Raw genomic sequence first — 12,462 nt, forward strand, 5'->3', positions numbered from 1 at the left:
AGTGGTGACATTCCACATAAACCATGATATAGAGTGATGACATTCTACATAAACCATGATATAGAGTAGTGACATTCTACATAAACCATGATATTGAGTAGTGACATTATACATAAACCATGATATATAGTGGTGACATTCAACATAAACCATGATATAGAGTGGTGACATTCAACGTAAACCATGATATAGAGTGGTGACATTCCACATACACAATGATACAGAGTGGTGACATTCTACACACACAATGATATAGAGTGGTGACATTTCACATAAACCGTGATATAGAGTGGTGACATTCTACATACACGATGATATAGAGTGGTGACATTCTACATAAACCATGATATAGAGTGGTGATGTTCGACATAAACCATGATATAGAGTGGTGACATTCTACATAAACCATGATATAGAGTGGTGACATTCCCCATACACAATGATATAGAGTGGTGACATTCAACATAAACCATGATATAGAGTGGTGACATTCTACATAAACCATGATATAGAATAGTGACATTATACATAAACCATGATATAGAGTGGTGACATTCAACGTAAACCATAATATAGAGTGGTGACATTCCACATACACAATGATATAGAGTGGTGACATTCAGCATAAACCATGATATAGAGTGGTGATATTCAACGTAAACCATGATATAGAATGGTGACATTCCACATACACGATGATATAGAGTGGTGACATTCAACATACTCATAATTCTATATACTGTCCAAAATCATTAAACGATAATCAACATTTTTAACATTATACCTATAACAAACCAAAACTACTGTTACAAAATAATATCAACTACATCTCTCTGTTTATTGTTATACAAACTAGGCATGTGATGATCCGTCATGTAATCTAAAGTGTAAATGATTGGTCACCCCGTCATGTTGTAGTTAGTTTTAAATGAATTACAGACTGTTGTGTCTCCCCGTTGGGCAACGGCAAGTGTACGGACTTACAATGCTAAAATCCTGGATTTGACCTCCCGCGGTGGGCACAGCAGATAGCCCAAAGTGGCTTTGCTCTAAACAAACAAACAGACTTTTGGAAGTGCACACAGAGCATGTTTTGATGTTTTAAACACACGTAGAGACATCGACAAAGGGAAATAAACACATCAGATCATTATAACTTTGCTACAAGTATCGCAAGAGTTTTATTAGTAGAATAAGAAACCGTTTTCTAGCTCCTGGTACGTATGCTTTGATAACCACCCACAACATCAGCGAGTCGTTTTTAAGCTCCTGGTACGTATGCTTGAATAACCACCCACAACACCAGCGAACCGTTTTTAAGCTCCTGTTAGTATGCTTGGATAATCACCCACAACACCAGCGAACCGTTTTTAAGCTCCTGGTACGTATGCTTGGATAACCACCCACAACACCAACGAATCGTTTTTAAGCTCCTGTACGTATGCTTGGATAACCACCCACAACACCAGCGAACCGTTTTTAAGCTCCTTGTACGTATGCTTGGATAACCACCCACAACAATAGCGGATGAATCACGGTCTGCCAGTTCTGATTTGCCACATTCCTAAGACCGAGGAAAGAGAGGCCATTCCTATGTATCATCAGGTATGACTTACTGTATTATAAGTAACCCCGAGAATTAATGCAGACGGGTGCAAATGTAAATGATCAAAGCGAGGCTTAATTTAGTTTTTCTTTACTTTTGATCTCAGGTAAGCATTTTGAATTTTTTATGTTTATTTTACTTTTGATCTGAGGTAAGCATTTTGGATTTCTTATGGTTATTTTACTTTTGATTTGAGATAAGCATTTTGAGTTTATTATGGTTATAAGGTAGATATTAAATAATATAAATTTATTTATTTCCAACAATGACGAATTATAGACAGCCGAATATACTGTATGATGAGCGGCTTAACTTAGGGTAAGATGCCCTCATCCCATTTTTAGAGTGCCTTGCTCCACACCAAAGGTTCACATTATGGCTGTAGACCTATGAAAGAAATATATATCATTGTCCCACAACAATACCCACGTTCTTTTGCGTCAGTGTCGTAGATAATGAACATCTTCCGCGTGGCGCACAACCTTCCAGACTCCTGATGGGATAATTTAAGAGATTATTTAAGTTACTTAAATGCAGTTACTAATTATGCAGCATTTATTGTGAATTAGAGTTGTTATTTTGATCTATTTTATCCAACATTATAGGTAAAATAGTCCCCAATAATAATAAGTTTTAAATATCTAAAAGGGGTTTTATATCCAGCTTTCATTTTAATTAGAAATGACATTAGTAATCAGAAAAAAAAAGGTTTACTCCAAAACATTTTACTTTTCCATGTCATCAATTTTAATTGGTTAAAAATGCATAGAAAGCCCAAACTAGACATTTGCAATCGTGTCAGTGTATATACAGGTTAAAAGGTTATAAAACTATCTAGTATGCCATACGAAACAATGACGTGAATTATGTTCACAGTAAGAAACATTTCGCCTGTAATGGCGCCAATACTATATCTAGCAAACCAACGCCAAGGAAGCAATATTTGTTTTTATATATGATTTGCACTTCAGCCTAAAGCCAGATAACAGTCATTTAATAGCTTGAAGACAGCTTGGAACCAGATCCAATCTTATTTTCGTACAGAAATATGACACAAACGGTAATGTTTGGCAGGAATAAACATTGATGACGATACCAACGCTTACATGTTACAGAGTGGCACCATTAATTCCACACATTATAGGGAGCTGTTTGTGACCTTTCATACTGCCATAGACTGGTGCAATTTCCATGAGTTCAGCTGAGTAGATGGTAATGCTAGCTCCCTCCGCGCTCAACTGGTCGATAAATGTATTGCTTAAGAGGGGAGTGGGCAAATCGAGTGGTCTACACGCTCAGTGGACTTCAATTACATCAAGCATGTAAGAAATACTCTTGGGAGTTGCGTGACCTCCCATCAAGTGACTTAGGACACCAAAGATGCCCTGAAAACAGGAGATATCTAGAACTTTATCAGTTGTCTCATTTTATACATGAAACACCATTGACAGCCTGTCCTCACAATTCAGGATGACCACACCCCAAACCGAATGAAATATCATAAGATGTAAGAATGTAAAGTCCTCCATATCGAACGTTCGTTTTCAATCGCAGGCTGAATAACCTGTCATTTGCATTTCAGGTGACATCGTCAGATGGCTGTCTTCTATAAAAACGAGCTGGGAGTGGTGTTGATTAACACAACAGTGATATTTGTCTACTCTTACCTACATTATTATAAATTTCGATTACTTTTCACATTTGTGTGCAGTTTTTATCTCAATTTTGAATATAATTTCTAGACACAACAGGCAGAGCATGTTCGTATTCAGGAGTAGTCACAACAGGTACAAAACAACGAAATTAAGAGCTTTCTGTGATTAAGCCTATTTTTCTCTGTAAAGTGAAGCTCTTAGAAAATGAAATGGTAAGAGAAAGGTTGGCCGGTTGTAAAAATTATCTAAATTCTTAGCTTCTTGTTCTATTTTAGCTGTTTATATAATATAATGTGGCACTCATCTTTTACGTATAATCTTAACGCATACTTAAATTGTATGTTTAATTATTCATTAGTTGACTGTTTCCTTATTTTAATATATAACTAAAAATTTAATTTTTAAGTTATACATACAAGTTTTAGGTTTTCTTGTCACTCTTTACTTTACTCGTTAATTTTTTTTTCGTTTCCTTTCTTTTGTTTTCGAAGAGAAATAACTAATTGTTGATTAATATTATAGTTAACGCAGACCTATTTTATTTTTCAAAAATATATTTTACATGTTGGTGCAAACAGATGTTAAGGTTTATATTTTACCAAGAATTATGTAGCCCAAAGAACAAACTCGTTCACTTGTGAAAATAAAAAGTTTGAGCACGTAATGTATTTCACATTACTGAACAAAATTTTCTTGAACTTCGCATACTGTAAAATCTTAATTTAGAAGTTCATGCAATAGGCTGTGAAAATTGACTTAATTTAATTCAATGATACTAATATGAGTTAATTGATTTTACTGGTTTTAAACGTAAGACAATAACATATGAACTGAGTTAATTCACAATGGGCAAAAAATTAAACTTTGCCAATTTCATCTTCTGTGGCGAAAAATAATTTGAAATTGTCCAACTTTCCATCTACATCTTACATTCGTACCTTTTAACAGAAATATAAACAGAATTACATAAACTGAATAAGGATAACTCTTAAGCCAAGTAGTTATAAGACTAGTCTCAGAAGATTACAACCCAACCTAACCCGATCAATAAGGCGAAAGTGCAGTGTGACTATTGTCCAAATATTGGGTCTGGAACGAACGTCAAGAGTCTCTGGCCGCTGCATGTTCAACCTGATTGAGGAGAATATCGAGCTCAACTGAAATTCTCTTCGTCTGTTTCGTGTAGCAAAAAAATTACATCTGAAATGTTATATCCATACTTCTACCTAGTTTAGTGGATTAACTCAAATGAACGTGTGATCAAGACAGTTGTTTAACACCATAAAATAAAATTAATCAAGGGAACTACTTTATTGCCTATTTTACTAATGTGAACGATCTATTCTAGCATACAAATTTTACAAGTATATGTAAAATTTCAAATCAAATACTTATTTATAAAAATATATAAACTTAATAGATTTCGAACTCATTATTTCGTTTGAAAGATGGATAGCTATGTCTTTCAGTGAGATAGAAAAACTTTTCCGACTTTCCACTAACCACACAAAATATACCATAATTAGCTGACAACTGCAGAAAGAATAGGAAAATTCAAGTGTTGAGTCTAATTTAAAAAAGTGTGCACGCTCAGACACAGAATATATAAACACGGAGAAAACCCGTACGTTCAACAAAATAATTCCGTCTTATTGAATTCTGTAATGTATGTTTTCTTTTCTATCGATATTGATTTATGAACTGCTAAAGATTGAAATTCTCGAGGAGAAACATCACCAACTGACTTACATGATTAGCGAATCGAATTATTTCTCCTTGCTATCAGCTTACGCTACTAACGTGTCTGTATTATGAGCACAAGGATGAAGTTGTTGTCTGGAGAAATTAGATTTACTTCGACAAGGTAGTAACCACAACAACTATAAAGGAAGATTTCACATCTTCTTCGATATGTTCACTACTTCGTTAAACTTAATGGAACACTGGAGACGAACATAAGAAACAAGGATATCATTTATTTTGCTTTTCGATTTACACCAAAAGTTCGGTGCTGTTTTCTTACGTCTGACGTCAGTGATAGCTCTGTAGCTACGTCACTTTCCCGAGCAGTCCTTTGATGTATAAAGTCACGTGGTTTTGCGATGACTCTGATCTTTTTTCTGTTGATTACACTATGTTACATTTACATCTGTTGAAGTCTGGAAACTTTGTAGTTTTACAAGGTTAAGGTGTAAATAAAGCAAATACTTGAATAGGTTTTTTATTACTCCTGTAATGTTTTTTTTTACTTATTTTTGTTCGACATTTTGCGAATATTTCCATTCACGAGTACAGCGAAGAAACTAAGCCAAAAAGACATTTTTACAGGGGCACCACCACATTCTTCTCCTTATGTGGTATGAGAAAATTGTTCTTCAGTTTGTTTTAGGAAAGTCAAAAACTCCTTGTTCTAACATTTTTTATTTCGTTAAGATTCCAGTAAGGTTTCGTTGAAGAACCTATGTTACATAATCTTTTTTACAATTATTTTAACACATCTTATATTACTGACAAACCCTCTGTAATAGCTTTTCGCAAAAGTATATTGAGAGTTGATAAACTGGAGCCAATTGTGACACTGACAGTTTGATTTATTATAGGATGTAGGTTGAATGCCAGGAATTTTGATGGAGATTTCAGTCCTTGTTCACTAGGTGGCGTTGTTCAATGCCATTAATCATATTCTGCATTCCACAGCTCTTAATTCCTCTTCTCGCAAACCTAATGGTAGTGATGAGAAACTTGCGTGATGAATAAGGAGGAAGCGTTCGTTCGACGTGTGAACTTGCTGGATGGTAAACAAGAGAGAACCGAGAAACCCGAGGAGAAATGACTAAAGAAAAGATGAACGAAGGATGTTGTTTGTTCTGATGACGTGCGTAAAGTTTTCTATAACTTCAGGGATCCGTTTCACAGCGGATTACTCTTTCCGCACGTGGACCTCTACGCATTACTCGAACGAAAACAGCGTTAATGAAGTCGAACGCGCGAATGCCATTTCACAAAAAGCTTTTGGGGGAGAAGGGGCAAAGAAGGCTGACCTTGCGTGGGCCCGCCAATTCAGCTGGGGCCCTATGCTATGGTGTAATTTGTGCGCTAATCCATCCTGATTAGAAATATTGCGCAAAAACTGCCATTCGAGGAGGTTGGGGAGGCAACCGCCCCTGTTGGCCACCTCAAATGACCCTGATCGAACGGAGAAAAGACACTATGCTAGAAGTACTGATAACTCTTAAATGGTCTTGATCCTTAAAATTCTTACATTATGTTACAATGATATAAAAATGTATCGTTTTCAAAATCTGGAGGACAACATTACTGTTTTAATAAAATAGTTATCTAACTATGTAAGTAAAATGTTCTAATTGGTGTGTTTGAGTTAATCCGTTTGTGTTTAAACTGAGTTTTAGTATGACTCGTTTACAACCGAATGTTTATATTAAAATCGTTTGGTAGAAACATGCTTTAACTGGTCAAAGAACTCGTGAACGGTTTGAGTTTCAGTTTGTTTATCAGTAGCACACGTTGTCCTCTCATGTTCAGCAGTGTTAGTGTACAAACTGACCAGCATAAGTATAATAAATTCAACGTCAGAGTCACGTGCTTTTAGGGAACATATGGACAGTCTGAATTCAGTATATAAAGATACGAAGAAATATAACTCACCACGATCCATTCTTCCAAAATTTCAACTGACAAGTACCACCTCTGATAAGAAATTACAGCCCATGTAATTTACTTAAGTAAATAAGCAATAGAGGGAGCTGCAATCGCCTGGGGAGGAATAAATTAAGTTTTACAGAAAACAACTTCTGTAAGGTACAGCTTTTTATATATGACTGCGTATGTACATACATACCTGTATTGTACATATTCATAACTTCATTAGTGTTTCATGTTTTTATGTTACATACAGGGCTTTGCCTAATGCTGTGTACCGATAGAAAATTTCTTAGACATGTTTTCTTAGTTAAAGGTTTATAAACGATGATTGCACTCTAATCAAGAAGTATGGAAACATTCTCAGAGTTAGATAACTAGAAACAGCTGTGTTAGTCCCACGTTTGTTCTGAGTAAAGACACGCAATCATTTTCTCTGGTCTCACTAGTCTTTATATCGTGATTTTCTTTTTTGCTACTTGTGTAATGAAAAGTTGTGGATTGAGTACGATATGAAACCTTACACGACATATATCCACCAAACAGGTGTTGAGAGCTTCGTAAGTTCTGGCCAGTGTTTTAACATCGTTTATATCCACCAAACAGGTGTTGAGAGCTTCGTAAGTTCTGGCCAGTGTTTTAACATCGTTTATATCCACCAAACAGATGTTGAGAGCTTCGTAAGTTCTGGTCAGTGTTTTAATATCGTTTATATCCACCAAACAGGTGTTGAGAGCTTCGTAAGTTCTGGCCAGTGTTTTAATATCGTTTATATCCACCAAACAGGTGTTGAGAGCTTCGTAAGTTCTGGTCAGCTTCGTAAGTTCTAGGCCAGTGTTTTAATATCGTTTATATCCACCAAACAGGTGTTGAGAGCTTCGTAAGTTCTAGGCCAGTGTTTTAATGTCTTTTATATCCACCAAACAGGTGTTGAGAGCTTCGTAAGTTCTGGCCAGTGTTTTAATGTCGTTTATTATCCACCAAACAGGTGTTGAGAGCTTCGTAAGTTCTGGCCAGTGTTTTAATGTCGTTTATTATCCACCAAACAGGTATTGAGAGCTTCGTAAGTTCTGACCAGTGTTTTAATATCGTTTTCAGGGTTTTGTTTCAGTGGAACTAGAGGCATAGCAGACTGAAACAACATCTCTGGAGCTATTAAGGACAAGTCATCTTGAAAATATTTAACAGATACAGTCAACTAATCAACTCATTCGCGTGCTTCAAAAACCACATTACTTTCCTTATCAGAGATCTAAGAATTGGACCAAAGAAATGGCAAATTAAATTACAGCTTCTCAATCCGCCCCTTGATGTCAACAAATTAAGTTCCAGCTTCTCAATCCGCCCCTTGATGTCAACAAATTAAGTTCCAGCTTCTCAATCCGCCTTTTGATGTCAACAAATTAAGTTCCAGCCTCTCATTCCGTCCTTTGATGTCAACAAATTAAGTTCCAGCCTCTCATTCCGTCCTTTGATGTCAACAAATTAAGTTCCAGCCTCTCATTCCGTCCCTTGATGTCAACAAATTAAGTTCCAGCCTCTCATTCCGTCCTTTGATGTCAACAAATTAAGTTCCAGCCTCACATTCCGTCCCCTGATGTCAACAAATTAAGTTCCAGCCTCTCATTCCGTCCCTTGATGTCAACAAATTAAGTTCCAGCCTCTCATTCCGTCCCTTGATGTCAACAAATTAAGTTTCAGCCTCTCATTCCGTCCCTTGATGTCAACAAGATCCTTCAAGATACCTCAGTAAAACTATCTATTAAGATAATTTAGTTCTGCAGACAAAAACGAATATCTCTACACAATGGTTTAAACGATCTTAGAACCCAACTTATAAATACATCAAACCAAGACGATTTTAACCAAGTTTTCGGCATGACTAACAACAGTTTTGGCTACATTCCAGAAAAGGCTAAGACAAGATACATTGACAAATTGGATCAGCTTATCTTGCATACCAGGAAAAAGGCCAATGTTCCACAAGTGGTCAAAAATCTAAGTTCCATAACCCTAACTTCCACAGAAGAACAGTTTCTTTCTCTGGATCTCAATTCCTCACCAGTACCTAAGTTCATTCCGACATTATAACCTCCATAGAGAAAGTTTCTCAAGATTTTCCAACACCATATGGTAACTATGACAACACACGTTATCTTTCTCAAACTCACCAATCAAAAATGAACAGCTATTTTAAATCTACTTGGATTCTACCGGCAGACAAAGAAAACTACAATTCTACTCAATAAGATGGCTTATGAAAAAAACTGCAATCCGTTCTACAAACAGCAGACCTCAAGTAATTGAAAAAAAGAGACCCCCACAAAGAATTGAATTGAAAGAGCAATTAACAAAATTATTAAGATATTGGAACCTGGGAACTATCGAACTCTATTGAACAATGGAAGCAACCCGCTTCAACTATATGGTTTACCAAAAATACCCAAACTAGACGTTTTTCTTAGACTCATTATCAGAGCCATAGAGTCACCTTGCCATATCATAAACAATTTTTTTTAATGGAAAGAAAGCCTCAGTAAAGAAGCCTAAATATCGTCCTCTTTTCATTAAGTCCATTAAAATTCTCAAATATCAGAATGTCACAATGTTCTCTGACCTTGAGTGGAGTTACTAGTGAGGATTCGTTTTGGGTCTAATCTAGAATTGGGCTTGTTTCATCCTTTTTCTGATTAAACAACAACAATTAAACGAAAAACTGTAGCTCGTGTTCAGAGCAGCTTCGTGAACTACAATACTAATTTAATAAATATCTTAATGTGAATTAAGTTTAAGTACTAGTATACAAATGATAACAAGCTACCAATACGTATGGAGTGGCACAATATCACGTGTGACACTACATCATGGGTGACACTACGCCAGGTGTGATACTGCACTACTGGTCAAACAACATCTTGAATGATGTTACACCACGAGTGACACTAAGTAATTTGTCATGATTGAAACAAACCGCAATGTAAAAAAAAGAGGAATATATTATTCCCCTTGTAACACATTTCTCTAAACATAACTAACAATCATCTACTTTTACACACTTCAGTATCATAAGTACAGTGTTTAGCTGTTGGGGGAATTTGTTGTTTTTAAATATCATATAATTTCTAGCTTTCAGTAAAATACAAAACTGGACGTATTAATGTCTCATTATAGCACGAAGTTTCGAAACATATTCTACATATAACTTACAAATATCGAAAGTAAAAGCTTTTACTTCAAGTCCATCAGTCAACTTAAGTCCAAACATAGTTTCAGAAACGTGAATATCTTCGATTATTATTTTTAAATGGTAAGTGACTTCAAGATAGCAAATTAAATCACTTTCATGGGAGATTTTTAAAAGTGAAACCTATGTTCAAGTATAAAGTTGAAAAGTGCGTAATGGAAACTTGGTTCAACATTCTAATACTAAATATCACTAAATATTATGACACTAAGGCTTGAGAGTTGTTTCTTTGTTTGTAGGTAAGTATAAAGCTACACAATGGGCTATCTGTGCTCTACCAACCACGGGTCTCGGGGGGGGGGGTTGAGACTTGTTGTGTAACTTTGTAACACTGCAGCATTAAATGTGTAGGGAAATATTTAAACATAGGATCATGAAATATGTAGTAAACATTTTTAATACTAGAGTAGTCAAATATTATAACTCTGAAGCTTCTAATGTGTCGTGAAACATTCTAACACCGGTGTATGAAATATATATAAAACCATTCTAACACAGAAGTCTGAAATATAAAGTGAATATTTTTTTAAACTGGAGTTTGTTATTTGCAATGCAAACTTCTGACACTGGTGTTTGTGTGTGAGTATTCAAATATCATAACTGGAGTTTGTGTGTGTGAGTAGTCAAATATCATAATTGGAGTCTGTGTGTAAGTAGTCAAATATTATAACTGGAGTTTGTGTGTGTGAGTAGTCAAATATCATAACTGGAGTTTGTGTGTGTGAGTAATCAAATATTATAGCTGGAGTTCGTGTGTGTGAGTAGTCAAATATCATAATTGGAGTTTGTGTGTGAGTAGTCAAATATTATAACTGGAGTTTGTGTGTGTGAGTAGTCAAATATCATAACTGGAGTTTGTGTGTGAGTAGTCAAATATTATAACTGGAGTTTGTGTGTGAGTACTCAAATATTATAACTGGAGCTTGTGTGTGTGAGTAGTCAAATATCATAACTGGAATTTGTGTGTGAGTAGTCAAATATTATAACTGGAGCTTGTGTGTGTGAGTAGTCAAATATCATAACTGGAGTTTGTGTGTGAGTAGTCAAATATTATAACTGAAGCTTGTGTGTGTGAGTAGTCAAATATCATAACTGGAATTTGTGTGTGAGTAGTCAAATATTATAACTGGAGTTTCCGATATCAAGTGAAACATTATAACATTGGAGCTTGATATGTGTAGTGAAAGTTTCTAGCACTGGAGTTTCATAATATGTCATTAAGTATTCTACTCTGAATTTTAAAATCTGTAGTAAAACATTCTAACACAAGATTCTCACGTGCGTCATGAAACATTCAAATCCTGGATTAAATGTGTGGTGAAACATTTTATCTCTGGATGTTGTGTTATTCTTGACTAAGAATAATTAATCCAATTGTAATAATCTACAAATAACCAGGGACCAAAGACTTATATTTGAAAGTTTTAAGTGATTAAAGGAAGAACCAAAACTTGTCTTTATTTTTACACGTGTAATTAAAAAGTAAGAACACCGTATATTATACGTGTATTATTACCATGCCTGTTAGAGTGAAACGACTAATTCAACTCGATTACCACATGAAAGCTAGCAAAACACAATAATAAAATATACATACTTGACTGACTACATTTTATAAATGATACAGGACACTATAAGGGAGATGAAGTATTTATAATGAAGCTTTGAGAAACACACTGTATAAGAGTAGTTACAAAGATCACACTAGTGAAGTCACGTGATGCGAAACAGTAGCTCACTACCCTTATACGGGGTAGAATAGTTATTAGTATAAGACAGCACTTCTCGCTATAACACCCCATGGGAGTCACACCATAACTTTGGTGATAAAGTTAAGAAACAGTTCATTCTAACTAAATAGTTTGAATATTTAAAGTTGTTTATATATATAAAAATTAATTCCATTCGTGTTTGTTAGACATGTTTTTAGGACCACTTCGAGACAGAACATCTATAATAACAAAAAAATTATCCAATATTTTATACACAACGCTTCTCTTTTTATTATTTTTTTCTTTTTGGTTTTGTATGCGTTTTTTTAAGAAGACAGACAGTTAGCGATGAGTTATTGTAACAATTAGATGATATATATATATATGCTTCTACTGTAATTATAACGTATACCTCATATTAAATAGTGGCTGCTTTGAAAGAACACCAGAACCCAGTCACATTTCATGCGTATTTAAAAAAACATCAGAACCCAGTCACATTTCATGCGTATTTAAAAAACACCAGAACCCAGTCACATTTCATGCGTATTAAAAAAAACCCAGATCCCAGTCACATTTCATGCG

At 35.1% G+C, this 12,462-nt stretch overlaps 1 protein-coding gene across 2 annotated transcripts in view; it reads left to right on the forward strand.

Annotated features, from left to right (window-relative positions):
* LOC111087997 (CUB domain-containing protein 2-like) overlaps positions 1–12,462 on the forward strand; it is a 63,956-nt gene that overhangs the window by 18,386 nt on the left and 33,108 nt on the right. The window contains exon 3 of one of the 2 annotated variants that reach the window (XM_022396670.1): positions 3,189–3,577. The exons of the other annotated variant lie outside the window; for it this stretch is intronic. Within the exon in view, the coding sequence (XP_022252378.1) occupies positions 3,189–3,241 (53 nt within the window). The 3' untranslated portion in view covers positions 3,242–3,577. Of the gene's footprint in view, positions 1–3,188; positions 3,578–12,462 lie in introns of those variants that run through there. 2 annotated transcript variants of the gene reach the window in all.

Source organism: Limulus polyphemus, unplaced genomic scaffold (genome assembly GCF_000517525.1).
Source record: "Limulus polyphemus unplaced genomic scaffold, Limulus_polyphemus-2.1.2 Scaffold2966, whole genome shotgun sequence".
NCBI lineage: Eukaryota > Metazoa > Arthropoda > Merostomata > Xiphosura > Limulidae > Limulus > Limulus polyphemus.